Genomic DNA, 19,717 nt, shown 5'->3' on the forward strand with positions numbered 1-19,717 from the left:
TGTCTGCTGGCAGAGTTCCAGAGAGTTGTTGAGTGGCCATTAGTCAAGGGTAGGAAACTTCCAACATCCTGGGCTTGAGAACCATGGTACTCAAAGGCTGTAACGCTGCTGTCACTAACCAGAGTTCTAACACCGAGTTAAATTCAGTCAGACACAACTTAAATACTTTGAGGTATATATTCAATTAGAAATATACTAGTTGATTTTCCAATTTAAAATTTTAATGTACAGTCTGAATATAATTCTACCCAGAATTCCTTGTTTTTTCATTTTATGTAGACATTTGTTCTACTTCCTGAACTTTCAAAAAATTAAAAGCATACTTGTTAACTTACAGAAGAGTCGTAACTTCTGGATATTAAAGAAGTTTTATTTTATCTTTAGTAAAATAGTTTTATCTTTAGTAAAAATTCCACACACACACACACACACACACACACACACATACCACAATTCATAAAGATTCAGTATTTGATTTGGGACTGTGGGATATCTGAATCTCCTGGATTCTTTAAAACTAAACTTCTGGGTCCATTCAAAATTTACTCGACTGGAATGCATGAGGAAGGGTATAGGAACTGATTTTTTCTTTTTTAATTTTTAGTGTAAAAAGTGATGTGTTTTGGCTGTTGTTGTCTGTGCACCATATGCCTGGCAGGTGCCTGAGGAGGCCTGAAGAAGGTGTTGGATCCCCTGGAACTGGAGTCCCAGACAGTAGTGAGCAGCCACTGAGAGCTGGGAATCTGATCTAGGTCCTCTGAAAGAACAGCCAGTGCTTTTAACCGTGAGCAATCTCTTCAGCCCCAGGTCTGAATCTTTAAATTTCTGGGAAAATTTCCATTTGTTCTTGGAGACAAAGACTTGATGGCCTAGAGCTCCCAATCTTTTTCCTTTAGCTTCTGAGTGCTTGGATTAGAGACATGTGCCACCATGTCTGGCCCCAGCGACCACTGTTGTACTGAAGTTGAAAGCCTTCAACACAGACTTAAAAGAAATAGCAGGATGTGACCTCATATGGTTCCATGTAGATATAACATTTATACTACAATGGTTAAAAAAGTGGAGTCAAACACCGTAATTGTCTGTAAGGTAATCCAGGACTGCTGATGTGCTTGACAGAGCGTTAAATACTCTCTTTTCCTGCCTTGATGTTATCTTCTCCATCATGTACATTAAATGTTGATGGAAACACATAAAAGGAGTTCCAAGTTCAAGAGCGATGTCAACCCAGTCCCAGATACATTTCAGTGGGGTTTCTTCATATCCAGCAAACATAGCTGGGTTTGACAAAAGTCCCCTTGCAACCATCACACCTGCAAATTAAAGCACAACATATCTGTCCATAAACTAAGAATCCATGGTTATCAGTTCAAACAATGCAAGAGTATTTATCAAAAAGTATTATTTTGAGGTTTCAGAATACCCTTACTACAAACTAATGAAATTCAACAAGAAATAAGTTGATTCTGGTGCCACTGATAAACCAACTGTATTTATACAACTGTAAAAAGACATCTATATTAATTGACTTTCTTTAGGAGACATCCATGTTGTCATAAATTGGGCTGCTTAAAGTTGAATCTATTTGCTTTCATCTAGGAACAGTTACCATAGGACTGCTTGTTAATTATATGAGGGGTAATGACAATACATGGCAGTTCTGAGGCTTCTGTGGCCAACCACCTTCACTAATTCTCATCTCTAGTCTGATATTTTAGATGCTTTTTAAAGATAAAATGAAACAAAACAAAAAATAAATAAATAGGCTATCTGTAGATGACTTTCCTGGTCACTAGATATGATGGTGGCAGCAAAATGCTGTCATTACCTCATCTAAAATGATCTACTTACTGTTTCTAAGGAAAAGAGCTGACAGCATTATAATAAAATACTAAGCTTAAATTAGTACAATAGGAAAATATGGCTCAGTTTGAAACACAAAATCAAATTAACATCACCCTCACTTTTCCATCCTTATTAAATGATAAAAAAAACTCAGTATTTATTTCTTACCATCTGTCCCAGTCATCTGCCACACATTTTCTGCTTCTTTCAAGTTTCTTATGTCTCCGTTAGCAACTACAGGTATAGACACACTTTCCTTTATCATTTTAATGGCATCATAGTGGACTGGTTGGTGTCTTTCCTCAATGGTTCTTCCATGAACTGTAATCCAGGACACTCCTGTTGCTTCAGCCTTCTGGCAAAGATCTACGGTTCTTGTAAGGTCATCATGGATCCTATAATTTCAAAATTGCAGCTGTTCAGAGCACACAGATTTTAATGCTAAAATAACTAAGATACTTCATCTGCTACATTACTTAACTTCACCATTTGTATTATCACTTCACACCACTATTAATAAGGTTTTGTTGAGAGATGGTTTCCATTGAAGACCTTCCCTTTAGTTATTTGACTATAGAAACAAAATGGTGACAAATGTGTTTCCCTTCCCCACTGCTTTTCCTTACTAGCTCCAAGAAATTAAGAGCCATCAGCACACTGCTACAGAGGAACACAAAGAGGTTATTCTAATACATGATGTGCATGCCTCTCAAATTAGAACCTTGGTTTCTTTTAATTTTTAAATTTTAGTGCAAATATCTTTCCTATTTTCTAGCTGTTGCCAGAGATGTTTCTTAGCACTAGCTAAATAGTATCTAGAGAAAGTTGTGGGGTTGGCGAGGCTTTTTAATAAGAATATATTACTTTTTGTTAAGAAACAAGATTTAGCTGGGCGGTGGTGGCGCACGCCTTTAATCCCAGCACTCGGGAGGCAGAGCCAGGCGGATCTCTTTGAGTTCGAGGCCAGCCTGGTCTACAATGTGAGTTCCAGGAAAGGCGCAAAGCTACACAGAGAAACCCTGTCTTGAAAAACCAAACCAAACCAAACCAACCAAACAAACAAAACCCCAAAAACAAACAAACAAAAAAGAATGGTGTTTATGTTTGCTTGCTAGACAAATATCTTTCAGTATTTCCACATATCAGGTTCTAATTTATTTAGGATAGACACTCCCATATCACTAGACAAGAGGAATATTTTTAAAATTTCCAAGTAATATATTAACTTGTTAGTAAATTGAAATATTGTGTTTACCTTATTTTAATTGAAACTGAAAATCTAGGATTTTCCACTTGATTTTTTACTTGTTTCACCATATCTCGAATGAGCTCTGGCTTGTTTATTAAGCAAGCTCCATAACCTTCTGCTACTGCCCACCTTGATAAAGCAAGCACAACAGATAGATTGTAAACAACCAGAAGGGAAGATAAAACTCTAAATGTACTATATCAATCTTTCCTCTATCCAATGATCTTATCTGGAATGAAGCACACGTTTTACAGTTCATGGATCTACAGGAGGCCAGTTAGCTTAGTTGGCTAGACTGTGGTCCTAAATAAAATTCATAGATCAACGTTTCCAAGTGGTTTCATGAGATCAGGAAAACACTTGCCTAGACCAAAAAGTACAAGGAAATGGTTTTTCACTAGCTAAGTGAGAGTATTAAATTAGAATTCATTCAACCAAAACAGATTAGGTGTTCATATTAACTGCAATTACTTCAAATTTTTAAAATTCCAAATTTGATGTTTATTGTGCATAACAAGAGGTTTTTTATCAGTCTCAAGAGTAGAAAGATATTTTTTGCTCACTGCATTCCAAAACTAATAAATAGTGTATCTAATTCTCCTAATGAGTATACAAATGTCTAATCTGATTTGGCTTATGCTACATTTAAAACTGTGACTTATCCTTTGGGCACATTCTGGCTACTAGCAGATAACCTAGTACACTGCCAGAACAGTAGTTTATTAAGTACATCCCATTCAAACTCACTTACTTAAGCCCAACCAAGTAGCTGTGATACAGAAAGGAAAAAGTGACTATAGTAGGTAATTAATTAGGAGAAAGTCAACGGTATGTTTTACATCACACAATCAGCTTTCAGAGAGTATATTTGACATGGCATTAAAAACACATTTCTGGGATTGCTAACATTATATTCTCACAGAATTAGCTATGGATGAGGTTGAAGGCAGAGTCACACACAGTGTGCTTGTTCGTTTTATCAGCTTGACATAAACTAGTCATCTGGGAACGGGGAACCTCCATTGAGGAATTGTCTCTACCAGACTGGTCTGTAGACATCTCTGTGAGACATTTTCTTGTTTAATGATTGATGTGCAAAGGCCCATCCTACTGTGGGCTGTGTTACCCCTGGGTTGTATAATAAAATGTTGAATGTGATGGTTTAAATGAGACTGTCCCCCCAAAAGCTCACATATTTGAATGCTTGGTCCCCAATCAGTGGAACTGTTTGGGAAGGTTTAGGAGGTGTGGCCTTTTTGAAGGAGACATGTCATTGGAGGTGGGCTATGAGGTTTCAAAAGCCTACCATATTTCTAGTTGCCTATTTCTGCCTTACGCTGCTGGATCAGATGAAAACTCTCAGCTACTGCTCTAGTACCACACCTTTCTGCCTGCTGCCATGCTCCCTGCCATGGTGGCCATTACTCACCCGCTGAAATTGTAAGGCCCCAACAAACTCTTATATGTTGCCTCGGTCATGGTGTTTTGTCACGAAAACAGAAACGTAACTAAAACAGGTGAAAGGCCTGATCATGCTGTTCTTTGGAGGAATGTGGAAGACGTTGGGACTTTGGACTAGGAAAAGTAGTAGAATGCTGTAAGAGAAACTTAACAGACCATCCTAGTAGTAGCTTGAAATATAATGAGAACAAGTGGATTATAGAGTCCAAGAGGTTTCAGAGGGCTCTATTAGCAACTGGGCTAGAGACCATTCTTGTGATATTTAGGTAAAGAATGTGGCTACTTTTCACATTTGTCCTAGTATCTGACTGAGGCTAAACTAAAGAGTCTTTGATTAATGTTGTTGGCTGAGGAGATTTCAAGACAGCCAATACTGACACTCTTGCTTTAGTCATTAGTAATTTAATCACTAGTAATAACTCTTATGCAGATCTACAGAGAAAAAGAACAAGCAGGGCAAGAAGAAGTACAAAATTCACACTTTGAGGAGAAAAAGAGTGCCTGGAAATTTAATGTTGGAGTCAAGGCCTGCTGAAAAAGATGAGGAGGGCAGAGGTAATAGATGGAATAAAGGGAGTAGCGCCCTTAGTGGGAGATTCCACCCAGCTAATCCTGTAGCTTGTGAAAGGAAAAGGCCTAAGAAAATTTCTATACCCAAAAAACAACTGAAGCTCAAAAATTATGCAAATGTACTTCAAGAGAGGGGCAGATTCCATCCCAAGATGGCCACTGGACTGGGCAGCTTTAGCCATGTAGCTCTGGCTTTAGCATCATGAAAAATATCAGAGAAAAGGCACATGGAAACACGCTCTGTAGTTAAGGAGAGCCTCTGAGGCCAGGTGTGTGGCAGAGGAGTCCCCACATGGAGGCCCTGAAAGGCCATTCTGTGGAGTTGTGAAAATGAAGTCTGGATTGGGATGGAGATGCCAGAGCCATAGGATGTCTGCCAGGGAGAAGTGCAGACATGGAGTGGAACCCACCCAAAGGAGAGAAGAGCACTGCAGTCAGCCAATCTGAAGGGGGTGACATCTAAGTCCTTTGATATTGGACATGGAGCTACAGAATTCGGAGTTTGCCCTGCTGGGTTTCGGTCAGCTTTGGTCCAGTATTTCCTCACTATGCTCCCTTTCCTCCCTTTTGAAATGATAATGTATATTCTGAGGCAATGTATGTTGGAAGAATGTAGTCTGCTTTGTAACTTTACAGGAGGTTACAATTAAGAGATTGCCTTGTGTCTCAGAAGAATATTTTAATTTTACAAGTTTTGAGACTGTGAAAGACTACAAGATGTAGTAGAATATTACTTTGAAAGTGTGTTACTTTTGCTTATGTTGCATTTATTTAGTTCTGTGAAGCTGTGTTACTGTGCCTGTGTAAAACACCTGATAGTTTAATAAAGAACTGGCCAATAGCAGGGCAGGAGAAAAGATAGGCAGGGCTGGCAGGCAGAGAGTATATATAGGAGAAACTAGGAGGAGAGATCTAAGATCTAGCAGCCAGAGGAAAAAGAGGACTCCAGGGGCCAGCCACCCAGATACACAGCAAGCCATGGAGTAAGAGTATGATTTATGGAAGTAAGAGACCAGGAAAAGTCGAGAGACAAAAGGTACCCAGGACAAGTTAAGGAAAGCTGGCTAGAAACTAAGACAAGCTAAAGCCGGGCTTTCATAAGTAATAATAAGCCTCCATGTGTGAATTTATTTGGGAGCTGGGTGGCGGGCCCCCCAAAAAGAGTAAAAAACAACCACTAACAACAGAGTTTTGAAGTTTGACTAAATGCATTTTTGCATTATGATATGGATACAAGCCTATGGAGAGCAGGCAGTGGAATGTGGGCGTTTGAATGAGAATGGTTCCCATAGGGTCATATATTTGAATGCTTGGTTCTCCAGTTGGTGGAAATATTTAGGAAGGACTAGGAGGTGCAGCTTTGTTTAAGGAGGTGTGTCAAAAACTAGTCAAGAATCTATAAATCATTTCAGTCCTTGTAAAAGACCTTTGCAGTTATGTTTCTAATTAACTTTTTCTTTTTCAAAATTCTTGTTTAGAGCCATAGTCCTTTAATTCTATAGCCTTCCTCTTAGAATTTCATTATTTAATTAATTATTATTATTATTAGTGTGTGTGTGTGTAGGGGTGGGATAGTGTGCATGTGGGGTAGGAGGACAACTCTGTGGAGTCAGTTCTCTCCTTCCATCATATGGGCTCTAGGGAGGGAACTCAGGTTGTCCTTGTTAACTTTTGGAAAACTAGAAAGATATTTTACCATGTTACCATAGGTTTTTTTTTTTTTTTTTTTTTCCCCTAATTTTTTTGAATACTCTTCTAATTTCTTTGACCTTTACCTTTGAGGGCAACCACAGTTAATATCTATTCCATTTGCATAGGGGCAGACTATTTGAGCAGCATCAGATAAAAGTCTTGCATCGTTAGCAGCAAATTGAACAATCAATGGCCAATCACCTGTTTAAAAAAAAAGGAAGTCCAACATTAAACTTCATAGAAGAAACATTCACACAGCCAAAAATCAAATGAAACAGTGCAAAACTTATGAAATGAAAACTATTCCAAAATGATAGTATATACATACCTGTTCCATGGAAGTGAATGTGAACACTCTATACACACTCCTATGCCTTCTGCTCTTCTTTATGTATCTGGGAAAAGCACTCAGATGTATTTTCTTCTATTTAGTGGCATATTCTCCCATATGGATGGTCTATATACTGTTGTCTAAACTGCATTCATGCTTTTATAAGTCTATTCCTAGACAATTACCTAGAAGTTTAACTGTTGAATAAGCATTTAACACTGCCTAGGTATTTAATATAGATACTATTAAATTATCTTCTAAGGGTTTAAAGATGCACATGCATATTAATATAAAAGGTCTTTATTTTCATTCAACTCATCCATGCTGAACACACAATCTTTTTGTATTTTCATTTGTATTTTCCACATTTTTCTATTTTTGTTATTTGCTTCTTTTATTATTTATTCATTTGAGACAGGGTCTCATTCTGTTGTCCTGGCTGGCCTGGAATTCACTATGTAGACCAAGCTAGCTTCAAACTCCAGAGTTTGAGATCTCCCTGGCTCTGTGTTCCAAGTGTGAGATTAAAGGCATTTTCTACCATACCTAGCTGTGTTTGTGATTTTTTTTTTTTTTTTTTTTTGGTTTTTTTCAAGACAGGGTTTCTCTGTGTAGCTTTGCGCCTCTCCTGGGACTCACTTGGTAGTCCAGGCTGGCCTTGAACTCACAGAGATCCGCCTGGCTCTGCCTCCCGAGTGCTGGGATTAAAGGCGTGTGCCACCACCGCCCGGCTGTGTTTGTGATTTGATGATTTTTTTTTTTTTTGAAAAAGAAATTAGACTTGTTGTCCTTGCATGTGCCATATGTATGTATGTATGTATGTGTGTACATATATAATTTCTGTGTATCTTAAAGTACATTTCTATACTTACATGGAGAAGTTTAAATTTTAGATTAGTCAAATGTATCAGCTTTCCTAGGTCTTAACATTTTTTCACATCTTTGGATGGTGTTACAATTCTGAAAAGATGTATTTTAACATTTCAAAGGCTTTTATGAGGATTTCCTATGAAATTCACGGGATGTTTGTTATAAAAGGCACATTTCAGGACATTACCTCCTTTACATTGATTACAGATTTCTATAGCAATTCACTGGTCTTGGAATTGATGAGAAAGAATATTCTTTTATTATTCATTGGCATGTAGGGTGCATTCCCCAGTTGGGACCTTAGTTACAGTATTCAACTTTAACAACCATGTATTGCTCTCATATATTTTCAACACTGTTAGCAGTTGAACATAAAAATCAAGTTATTTCTATAACTCATGCCTTCTAGGAACCTATTATTTAGTGGGAGAGAGGGGCATGTAAGAAGAAAACAAAACAGTAGGAGTAAGTACAATAAAAGAGCCCATGCTTATGAGCAAGGATATGGATGCACAGTGATCAAGGAAGGTTCCTTCGTTACAAGCTCTGAATGATGGATTAGAAACCATTTTTGATATTCAGGCCTGCCCCTTGGGGACCCGCCCAGCATCCTGACATCATCAACCTTCTTTAAGAGGAAAAATCCCCTTCTCCCTCTCTCTAGCCATGAGGTATAGCACACCTCTGCTTCCCCTTTTTCCCACTCTCTTTCCCCGCCCCCTTAATAAGAAAACTTTCCATGTAGATGCCATGACTGCATAGTGTGAGTAACCTTCCACTACACCACTGCCCCCCCCCCCCCACATGTCTGTATGGAGTATCTCCCTCACTCCTCTCAACTCTCATGTACAGAACTGGCGCTGTGAAAACTAGGCTGGTTCCTCTGGCAGTTCCTACATTGGAGGAATGCTGGGGCCCTGGACTGGACTGTCTACTGGCACCACTCTCCCCCTCCACCTTACCGATTGCTCAACACCAGTGACAACCTCGTAAAGTTTCAACTTTGTGGGTGCTGCCCACAATCCCAAAGCTCCTTTAGGCCCTTCTGGTTTTTGGAACATGGTTCCTGACCTTTTCTTATGGATGAAATCCCTCTCCGGACTCAGTTTTTGTTCTTGCCTCCTGGCCTCTTTGAAAAGCCCAATACTAGGTGCTGTGACTCCTCTGGCTTAGTCAGGCTAAGCTTCACCCCTGTTGAGTGTGGTGACAGACCTCTTTAATGGTTTGGTCCTCCTTAATCCTCCCTTTAGTGCTGGGGGCACCCAGGACTACAGGCTGTAGTGACTCCTTTCCCCCATCTTATCCATGGGAACCATGCTATATTTTTTAGGACATCTATAGCTAAGGTGAGAGATCAGGGCCTGCCCATCCCAAGCCCCCACTCTGATATGGTCTTTCACTCTTGCTCTCCTCCTCCTTCAATCCTCTTCCACTAACTCTGCTGTGTGTGGCGTGTCTGCTGGGTGGCATGCCTTGGCAGGGCCCGCCAAAGGTACCCACTTACTTGCCTCCATCCACTGCAGATCTGCTCCCTCCCGCCTGTAACAAGTCTGCTTTCCTGTTCACTGGTGGCTTTGCCCTCCATTCAATACCACCATTCTGGCGAGCTACTCACCTCTGACTATCCCTGTGGATGGGAGACTGGCCTCAATATTTTGTGGGCCAGACAGTGGGGGAACTGAGAAACAATTCTACACCTTCTTTCTTCTCCCTTTCTTCATATTTACTCAACTCCTGTTTAATATTATCTATGTGTATATACATGTGACTTGGATTTACTTATTAAAAAAAACATGTTTTGAGCAGCAACCAGATGGCTTTCCTCCATCTTGACTGGTGACCTCATCATGATGGAGATGGCCACATGGCTGGCAGCTATCTTTTACTAAAGTTTACTAAGGTTAAAAAACACATTTAGCCCTGACCACCTCTCTGTTCATTTTATCTCTTTCTACAGTAAGGAAGCAACAAACCTGAAATACTTGGGATTGGTATGGAGTTTTTGTATGATGATAGAGATTTAAAGCGATTCAACACTTAGTACACCCTATATGATAATAGAAATTTAAGTTTATAAAGATCTATTCAGATTAACAAAAGCTGACTTAGGGATTTACACCTATGTCTTTGTCAAATGTTCAACACCAAGCTTCTAGAGAATTTAAATAAATAACGTCATATGATTGATAAATGGGGTAGCTGATAAACAAGACATATATTCTATGATGGAGTTTCTGCTCCCCCAAGAGGGTTCTTTTCTCAGAGGGTCCTTTTCTCAGAAATGGGCCACATCCAAACTTCAAGGCCCATTTCTCCTGTTCCCACGTGGCCCTGGGATCTTTCCCCCACCACTCTTCTTTGCCTTCTCAGTTGACAGTAAGTCCTAGTCTTATCAAAACTGCTAACATATTGGAGACTGCTAGGGAACATAAGCTGATAGTCAGCCATTCATACCTAATGGACAGACCTCAAATTTTCAGAGATCTGCAGAATATGGCATTTAAAATGTTTAATTAGAAAGCTTTTCATGATAGAGAGATATGCCTGCTCCTGACAGCACCTATATTTCCTCCGAAGATGGCTGGGCACAGAAGAACCTCAACTGCTGCCAGGGCCTTCTTCAGACCATGGACAACAGGACTCTAGGAATCCACTTCCTCACTTTTGCCTAGATAAGGTAGACTGGTCCTTCCCACAAGTTCCTACCCCACAACTTTCTGATCTTCTGAGACCTGGCAGCCGAAGACTGATGTTGTTGCTTTGACACCTCTGCCCTCAACAAAGGACCCTGGGATGGCTGTCTAGGTAGCCACCAGGTAAGTCTCTGTCACTTTCAATCCCTAACTCAGGTAAAATTTATCCTTCTCAGATCTCTCATGTATTTGACAACCAGGCTTTATCAGTTCAACAGCAGCAACCAAGGCTTTAGCTGCCTTTTCAATTCACAGACTTCATGGTACAAGATAGGCCAGTTTCAGATGTAACTTGAAAGGTTCAAAATTTTAACTGATAAATGCAGTTTTGATAAACTGATAGAACACTGACTACAGTCTTGAGAGTCCTTAAATTTCTGTGGACTTTACTGGTCCCAGCTTTAAGAGGCAGGTTAGCATTGGAGAGGGTATGGAAGCCTCCCTCCTCCTCCTTCACTCACTCAACCACTCCAATTCAGTAAATTTCCTCTGGTTATAGATTTAAAGATTTCATTGGGTTGAAACCAGGACCTAGAAAATGTTCATACCTTTTAACCCAAAGCCATAGCTTTTGCTATGACACCAAGATATAGGTCTGTTCCAGTTGTTTTACAGACACAGGTTCCTGCACAGACCTATCCCTCCTGCCTCATGCCAAGGCCAGACCTGCAAAGGCCCTCCAGATACACCACCAGCCGCTGCACCAACTGAGGACACCAACCGGATGAACACTGGCAGGTTGGATTCACCCACATGCCCACTCATAAAAACTCTGTTATCTCCTGATTCGTTGACACTTTTACAGGATGGATGGGAGCATTTCCCACTCCACAGAAACAGCAGATGCGATGGCTCTTGTACTCCCGATTTGGCGTGCCATTCCCCCAAGCTCCTAGCACATCACTGCTGCACCCTGCCTTCTCAGCTCCCCCAAGGGCTCTCCAGGATGACAGCTAACTGAATGCTTCTTCACTTATACCTCCTGCTGTGCATGAATCCCAACTTCCCCCTCCCCACTTTGCCCCCAAATCAGCAAGAAGCAGCCTGAAGAATTTGGGGCCATCATTCCTGCTCTCCACTTGCTGTCCATAACTCACCTTTTTATAAAAATCAAAAACAGAGAAATGTTAGCATTCAGGCCCACCCCTTAGGAACCTGCCCAGTGTCCTCCCGCCATCTTACATAAATCAGCCATTAAGAAGAAAAACCTCCTCCCCTCTTCTTTTTTCTTCATAAGGTAGTGCACACCTCTGCTTTCCCCTTTTCCCTCTTTTTCTTTTTCTTTCTCCCTCTCCCTCTTTCTGTCTCTCTCTCCTTCCCTCTATTTCCCCTCCCCTCTCCCTTTAATAATAAAACTTTCCACGTGGATGCCATGTCTACATGGTGTGTGTAACTTTCTACTGTCCCACGCCACTGCCTGCCACCCTTGCATGGCATGTCTCCCTCACCTGACAACCCACCAACCCGCCAAGGCCTCTCTCAAGCTGTTTTACAAAAACTATGAATTGTAGTTTGCCAAGTGTTTGTGTGTGTTGAGAGAGAGAGAGAGAGAGAGAGAGAGAGAGAGAGAGAGAGAGAGAGAGAGAGAGAGAGAGAAACTTCATGATGGAAAGATATTCTAGGTAAGGAAGTTCAAGAACAAGGCCTGTTCAAACTCTAGGAATTTATGGAAAGAGAGGCTATAGATGTATTCAGTGGCTGGCTCATGAAGGACTTTGCTTATTGGCCTCAGATGTTGGATTCTAGCCCCTACATCAGCAATTCTCAACTGTTAGCAAGATGAGAGTACTTGTATTGTTTTTCAAAACATAAAGAGTTTCTAATTCAGAAGGCTTAAAGTGGAGCCTGGAAACATTCATTTCCAACAAGTTTCCACTGATGAAGTCACCGCTGGCCTGGGAATCATATTGGAGCCATTATTTTTGGCAAAAGAAGGACTAAGAGCAGGGAAGGGCCATGATCAAATTTGTAGCTTAGACAAGTCATTTTGGGCTATTAGAGGATATAGTCTGAATGAGAAAAAGACCACAGACAACAAGACAGGGAATTATTCCAATAAATGAGGACAGAAAGGCTGGTGGTCTTAAGAGCTGCTGACTTTACATTTTAATAGATTATCGACAGTGTAAAAGACAGTCCATATTGTGATTTATAAAATACTAAAGGCACTCAAAACACATTCCCCTCTCCCCTGTAAAGTCAGAAAACTCCAAGTTTTACATACCTTGGTTTGTGGTAAATTCACTGTCTCTGGCTTTTACAGATCTGACAAAATCAGCGGCAACTATCATTGGTGTATAACACAGATCACAAGAGTATTTTCTTACTAGTGTTCTAAAAGCCAACCTGTGAAACATATAAAACTTTAATGATGAATTTAAGAAAATCCTTGATGCACATGTAATTGCAAGTTCAATTTAGTTAATAAATATTTATTAGAGTAACTTTTTCTTGCATTAAAGAGATGTACTTTTACCTAGTCTACCTGCTAAGTATGACCAAAATCCCCAGTACTTGTGTTTTTGAGACCGAGTCTCACTACATAGCTCAGGCCAGCCTGGAACTCACAGAGATCTTGACTTTGCCTCTGGGGAATAAGGGTGTGTACCAGGCTAAAGTTTCAAAACTATTTATAAAACAATTACAAAAAAAAACCTTAAAAGAGAGAGAGAAAGGGAAGCCAGGCTAGTAGCCTTGCAAGTCCTGTGAATTTTCTTTTTGCTTTAAATACACAAAACTTGGGGCTGAAGTAGCTGGCCATCTGGAATCAGCAGTGATTGAAGACAAAAAGGGCCCAATGCAAGTCTTCTACCATATAAAGTATCAGGAAAAGGGAATCTTTGAAAGACTGAAAACTTACAAAGTAACAACATAATACAAAAACAATAGGGACTTATCTCTATTAGGAAATATTGGGTGGGGAGCCTAGATTTTCACTCTCTAAGATGCCCTAATATCTCATGGTGATAGTGTTCAATCAGGCCTGGTAGGTACATGAAGCCTTCATTCCTATTGACTACCAAGACTACCCTTTCCACTGCTATCTGTGGAGATGACATATAGAGCATACATTCCATGTATATGGTACTGCATAGTAACAAGGCACCCGTTCCTTTCTTGCTGGATGTTGTGAAAGGAGGCCTTGGGGACAGCCAGGACTGCAGTACTACCTAGTAGCTTCTGAGGCAGAACTCTCACTTCTGTCAATATTACCAAGGGACTCCTTATCTCCTAGATGTACACAGAAGGCAAGCTGAGAATCAAGACATAATGCTCATAGTAAGGACGTGATGTCTCTCCTTTCTCTCTGATGAAGCTGCATCAGGACAGCTGACTGTATCAGAAGTATAATCCATTATATATTAAAGAATATACTGATGAATGTAAAAATGCTGACTGTATCAACTGATACAGAAATAACATTAGACAAAATAATCCCTATAGAATATTAAAAAGTCTCAAAAACAGAATTGTAAGCCGCTTCCTTCATTTGATGAAGACCATTCATAAGATATCATATGAACATCTTCTCCAAGACAGGAGTAAGAAAAGGATGTCTGTTTGCACCCCTTGCTAACACAGTGGGCACTGAAAAGTGCAGAAAAGCACGAAAAAGGATCTTTTAAAAACTTTTAATTAGCCAGGCGGCACACGCCTTTAATCCCAGCACTTGGGAGGCAGAGGCAGGCGGATCTCTGTGAGTTCGAGGCCAGCCTGGGCTACCAAGTGAGCTCCAGGAAAGGCGCAAAGCTACACAGAGAAACCCTGTCTCGAACAACCAAAAAAAAAAAAAAAAAAATTTAATTAAGTGATAGATATAAAATTAAAAATATAATACTAGGGGCTAGTGGGATAGCTCGGTGGGTAAGAGTGCTTGCTACAGAAGCCTGACAACTCAGATCCAGTCCCCAGAGCTGACATGTAAGTTGACCTCTGACCTCATGAGAGAATGAGAAGTAGCACATATGCCACCGCATGATCCCATCCTTCTTCTTCCTTTTTTTTTTTTTCTTGTTTTTTGAGATTGGCTTTCTCTGTGTAGCTCTGGCTGTTTCAGAACTCACTCTGTAGACCAGGCTGGCCGTGAACTCACAGAGATCTGCCTGCCTCTGCCTCACTAAGTGCTGGGATTATGGTGTGCGCCACCACTGGCAGGCTCCCACCCCTCTTTTATACACACTCTACAACAATTTTTTTATGCTTTACATCCAAAACACTATTTACACAAATATAAATAATAAGCTGGGCTTCAAAAAATACCATTAAGATGAAAAGATGAGTTGGGCAGTGGTGGTGCACGCCTTTTTTAATTCCAGCACTTGGGAGGAAGAGGCAGGCAGATCTTTGTGAGTTTGAGGCCAGCCTAGTCTAAAGAGCTAATTCTAGGACAGCCAAGGCCATACAGAGAAACCATGTGAGCTGAAAAACAGAAAAACTAAACCAAAACAGAATAAAAGATGTAAAGACAAACTACATACTGGGAGGAAACATTTGCAAACCACATAGGAGTAGCTTCTGGGATAATGTAAAGATAACAGTCCATAGCAAAAAATGAGACACCTCAAAACCTATTCAGAATGGGATGAGCATTTGAATATTTCTATAATGAAAATAAAAAAAAATAGTCAAGAAGCAAAAAGATGTTCAACACCACTAGGTATTAAGGGATGCAAACCCTACCACAAGGGGTTCTACTCTACACCCAGTGGAATGGACATAATGATTAAAAAACAGAATAAAATGACAAGTATTGTCAAAGGGAGGAACTGGAACACTTGTATGTTGCTGGGGAGTAGGCAAAGGTGCTTCATTGATGGAAAACAGTGTATTTCCTCTGAAAAGACAACACAGAATTAACATGTGACCCATTTGACTCTATAGCCCCAAAGAGCTAAAATGGTACGAGATATTTAAACACCCATATTCATAGCAGCATTATCTGAAATTGCCCAAAAGTGGAAACAATCCAAATGTCTGTCTACCAACTGATGAAAAGAGAAACAAATGTAGTATGTATACCTAACAGACTACCAAGAAAGGAAAGGCGGGCATATGGTATTATATGAACGAATCTTGAAATAAGTATTCTTAAAATGCTAAGTGAACTAATCTTCTCAAAAAGACAAGCTACATGATGCATTTAGAATAGGCAAATTCATATAGAAAGGAAGCAAAATAATGGTTACTAGGAGTTAGGGGGTATTAGGAATGAAGAATTATTGCTTAATAGGTCCAGAGATTTAAAGGTCAGGCACTCAACATTTAACTGTACATAATCCTGTACAGTTAAGAATCACTACTAGGCAAATTTCATCTTTATTTATTGTTTTTTTTTTAAATTTTTTATTTTTTTGAGATAAGGTCTCAGTATGTAACCCAGGCTGGCCCTGAAACTCAACAGTTCTCCTGTCTTAGCTCATTGTGCCTATTATGTGTATTTTACAACCATAAGAAACCTGCGAAAAACCCTCAATAGTTAAACAGCAATAATTAGAACATGGGCAAAGATATCAAGAAACATTTCTTAAAAAAATATGTGGATGGCAAACAGACAGATAATGATATTTGACATCTCTAGTAACATAGGAAATAAAAAAATTAAAACCATAATGACACAACTCTACTGATCTATAAAATGGTAAAAATAAAAAGTGTCATTATTAAAAGTTGCTGAGGATGAGAAACTAGACTACTTATATGGTAAGCAAGTATTTGGTCAAAGTGTAAAAGTGTAATCTCCATTCTAGAAAAGTGTAGTAGTTAGAAAAAACAACAAACTCACTCATGAAATCACCTCAGGCCTGGCAATTCTACTACTGTGCTTTGGTCCCAAGATGCACATTCACATAAAAATCTGCGGATGTGATATTTATATCCGTTTAATATCTACTGCATCCCATTTTCGAGACAAGAGTTTCTCTGTGTAGTTTTGGTGCCTGTCCTGGATCTCACTCTGCAGACCAGGCTGGCCTCGAACTCACAGAGATCTGCCTGGCTCTGCCTCATGAGTCCTGGGATTAAAGGCATGCACCACCACTGTCCGGCTGCATTCCTAATACATTATCATTTTTATAGATATTAGGCTGAGGATGTAGCTCAGTTGGTACAGTACTTGCTTAGCATTCATGAGGCCCTGGGTTTGTCTCCAGCATTATTTAAGCTAGTCACAGTGGCATACACCTGTAATCCCGGTATTTGGGATATGAAGGCAGAAGGATTAGGCCTTCAACCACTAGCAAGTTTTAGGTGGCGAGAGATACATGAGACCGTGGTCAGAAACATACCAGTTGAGTGTGTTATCACCAGGACTCAATTCTAAATCATGATTCCAAAGCTAGGAGTTTGGAGGCCTTTGCAGTTGAGTGACTATTACTTGAGGGGAAAAAAATTCAAAAAAATTAGTATATATGAAGAAAATTAAATATTGGCTCATTAATGATTTATCAATACTTACTTTGAATATCGAACCATTGGGGCACAGATTTTTACCAGCTGTCCAGAATGAAACATTTCTATTGGGTCTTTTTTTCTTTCTTGACATATTGTGATTGGTATTGAGTCACTTCTCATGTATACAAATTAGTTTAAAATCTGAAAAAGACAGTTTGCAAAGAGAATATGTATTTCACTACATGAAATCCTGTCACTGGGCTAGTCACATGGCTCTGTTGTATGGTTGGGTGTTTGTTTAGCATGTGGCAGACTCTGGGTTTAATTCTCAGTATTAGAAAAACAAAAAACTATTATTCTAGCAATTTCATTCACCAATATTTTTCATGGGGCTTGCAGAGTCGGAGAATCCTGCCAAATTCTGCCTCTACTTATAGGATCAATAAATGCAGACACTGAGCATGGTAATTTTAGAGAAATAAAATAGGGAAGACCTCTAGATTTTCCCTCCAGTGTATATCATGTTATGATTTTGCTTATTACTTTTTTGCTTGCTGTTTGAGACAGGGTTTTGCTATGTAGCCAGGTTAGCTTTGAACTGCTAGTTCTCTTGCCACAGCCTCTGGGGTATTGTAATTACACTGGTGTGCCTCCATGTCCAACCTCATATTACTTTTCATTTTATCCATTTTATTTTCTTGATAAACCAAGGAATTTGACTTGAATTACTTCCCATAAAATACTGTGTATATGGACAATCTGAAATATTTCATTCAGGAAAGTTAGGTGGTATTAACAGAACATCTGTATTGCAAAATAAATCCTGGTATTTTGGGGCTAGAGAGATGGCTCAGGGGTTAAGCACACATAGTGTTCTTACAGAGGACCTGAGTTCAATTCCTAGCACCCAGGTTGGAAGGATCATAGCCACTTGTATTTCCAACTTCTGGGATCCAACACCTCTGGCCTCTGAGGGCACTTGCACTCACATGCATATACCCACCTACAGATACACACACACACACACACACACACACACACACACACACAATTAAAAAAAAGAAATCTTGATACTTTTATTTCTAATTTTTGGTGAATCAGAAGGCAGACAAAACTTTATTTTAAAAATTTAAATGTTATTACCAGTGAAGTTTTGTTATCATCAAATAAATAACTTTCAAACCCAAAATACAAGTGATAAAATTGTTTATATTCCATGTTGGTACTTAAAACTCTGATTCCGTAGTGCTTGTTGCTTTTTATATTTTTGCCTCTGTAATCTATAGCCAGATAAAAGCTACCCCTATAAAATGCTAATTATTCAAAATTCAGTCTTTAACCTTTGGCAGTAAGCTAAAAAAACACGGCCAATAGTTAAGGATGTTGTATCTTGCAAGAAATCTTGGGAAGCATCAACAGTCAAGTAACAGAGGAAAGGAAGTGTAAATAAACTTCATCAGAGATGGTCTGTAGTGCTAAGGGAAATAAACTCTATGAGAAGTTCATGACAAAGGAGGAAAGAGTCTCAAATATTAAAGAAATGATAAAAAACCATGAGATGTTGAGTGGCAATGATGTTGTTACTGACTTTGTCAATCCTGATTTTGCTTTTGCTCACTCATGTGGTTAGGCTAAATGGCAAAAAACAAAACAAAACAAAAAACCCACAACTCTCTCAACCTAGTTTAGAAAACATCAGTAGTTTTGATAAAATATATATCACAAAAGACAAGTAATTAAGGCAATATAAATTACTCAACAGTCAGGGGAAACACAGTATTTAAAACTTTATTTTGATCCTTTATCAGTCACTCTTAGAGAAATCAACTAAATGACTCTCTGGGCTTATGAAATGAAGGTACTAATATTTTGCTTTAAAGTTCTCCAAAGCTTGCAGCCATGCTTCAAAGTACCAGAATAATTATGCTTAAACTGAATAGCACCAGGCACAATATTGTGCTTAATATGCTTTTACACCTAGAATTTCTTTTAGTTGTGTTTGTAAATTCTTGTGTGTAAATTCATGCTAGTATGTACAGTGGAGGTTTAAAATTTAATTGCATATTAATACGCACTGACTAAAATCTTTTAGTGTAATTCAGACAATCTGTTCGTCGTTTATGATTATAAACTAGTTTTGTATATGAATACTGAAATCTAATGTGAATCTGGGCATGCTGCCTCTGGCAAACCGAGCAATCCCATTTGTATCACAATTGAGGTCAAACACAAAGGGAAAATCTGAGACGCTGCTAAAGGAATGCAAAATGCAGTGTAGTTCGAGACCCGCTCACCTAAGTAACGGATATTTAAACGTTTGGACGTCTCAGGTGCTTAGGGCAGCGTTTAGCAACTTTCTTCCTTTCCCAGCATATCCCGCCTGCTCCCACGTGCTGAGCGAGGGGGGCCGTGAAGCACCCAGGAGCCTGCCTTCTTCCCTACGCCGGGGGCCCGTTCTCAGGCCAATACTTGCGTTGGAGGTAGGCGCGGTGGCCACGTCTCAAGCGGAATGGGAGAAGGCCAGTGCGGCAGGCTTTTCTTCCTCGCGTGCCGGAACTGCAGTCCGGGGACCCAAAACCTCGCCCCGGGATGGCCAGACGGGCGGCGCCTTGATTC

The 19,717-nt window shown here is 39.7% G+C and overlaps 1 protein-coding gene across 2 annotated transcripts; it reads right to left on the minus strand.

Annotated features, from left to right (window-relative positions):
* Positions 1-349: 349 nt before the first annotated feature.
* Dus4l (dihydrouridine synthase 4 like) lies at positions 350-19,710 on the minus strand. 2 transcript variants are annotated; one of them, XM_028891741.2, is made up of 7 exons: positions 19,396-19,710; positions 17,166-17,302; positions 12,936-13,057; positions 6,901-7,018; positions 3,101-3,223; positions 2,014-2,240; positions 350-1,313 (listed from the first exon to the last, which is right to left on the minus strand). In XM_028891741.2, the coding sequence occupies exons 2-7, from the start codon at positions 17,279-17,281 to the stop codon at positions 1,066-1,068; spliced, it is 954 nt and encodes a 317-aa protein (XP_028747574.1). In that variant the 5' UTR covers positions 17,282-17,302; positions 19,396-19,710; the 3' UTR covers positions 350-1,065. The 2 variants fall into 2 exon arrangements, with proteins under 2 accessions (XP_028747574.1, XP_037066382.1); XM_037210487.1 differs by lacking the exon at positions 3,101-3,223.
* Between the last annotated feature and the right edge of the window lie 7 nt (positions 19,711-19,717).

Source organism: Peromyscus leucopus, chromosome 14, assembly GCF_004664715.2.
Source record: "Peromyscus leucopus breed LL Stock chromosome 14, UCI_PerLeu_2.1, whole genome shotgun sequence".
NCBI classification, from domain to species: domain Eukaryota; kingdom Metazoa; phylum Chordata; class Mammalia; order Rodentia; family Cricetidae; genus Peromyscus; species Peromyscus leucopus.

What these genes read in the sequence shown, in the direction of transcription:
- Dus4l (XM_028891741.2), bottom strand. Translation starts at nt 17,281, where the DNA reads ATGAGAAGTGACTCAATACCAATCACAATATGTCAAGAAAGAAAAAAA. An exon ending in TCAGTTTCAATTAAAATAAG is followed by an intron (nt 2,241 to 3,100) that starts GTAAACACAATA and finishes TTGAAATTATAG; the next exon opens with GATCCATGATGACCTTACAA. An exon ending in GCAGATGACTGGGACAGATG is followed by an intron (nt 1,314 to 2,013) that starts GTAAGAAATAAA and finishes TTTAATTTGCAG; the next exon opens with GTGTGATGGTTGCAAGGGGA.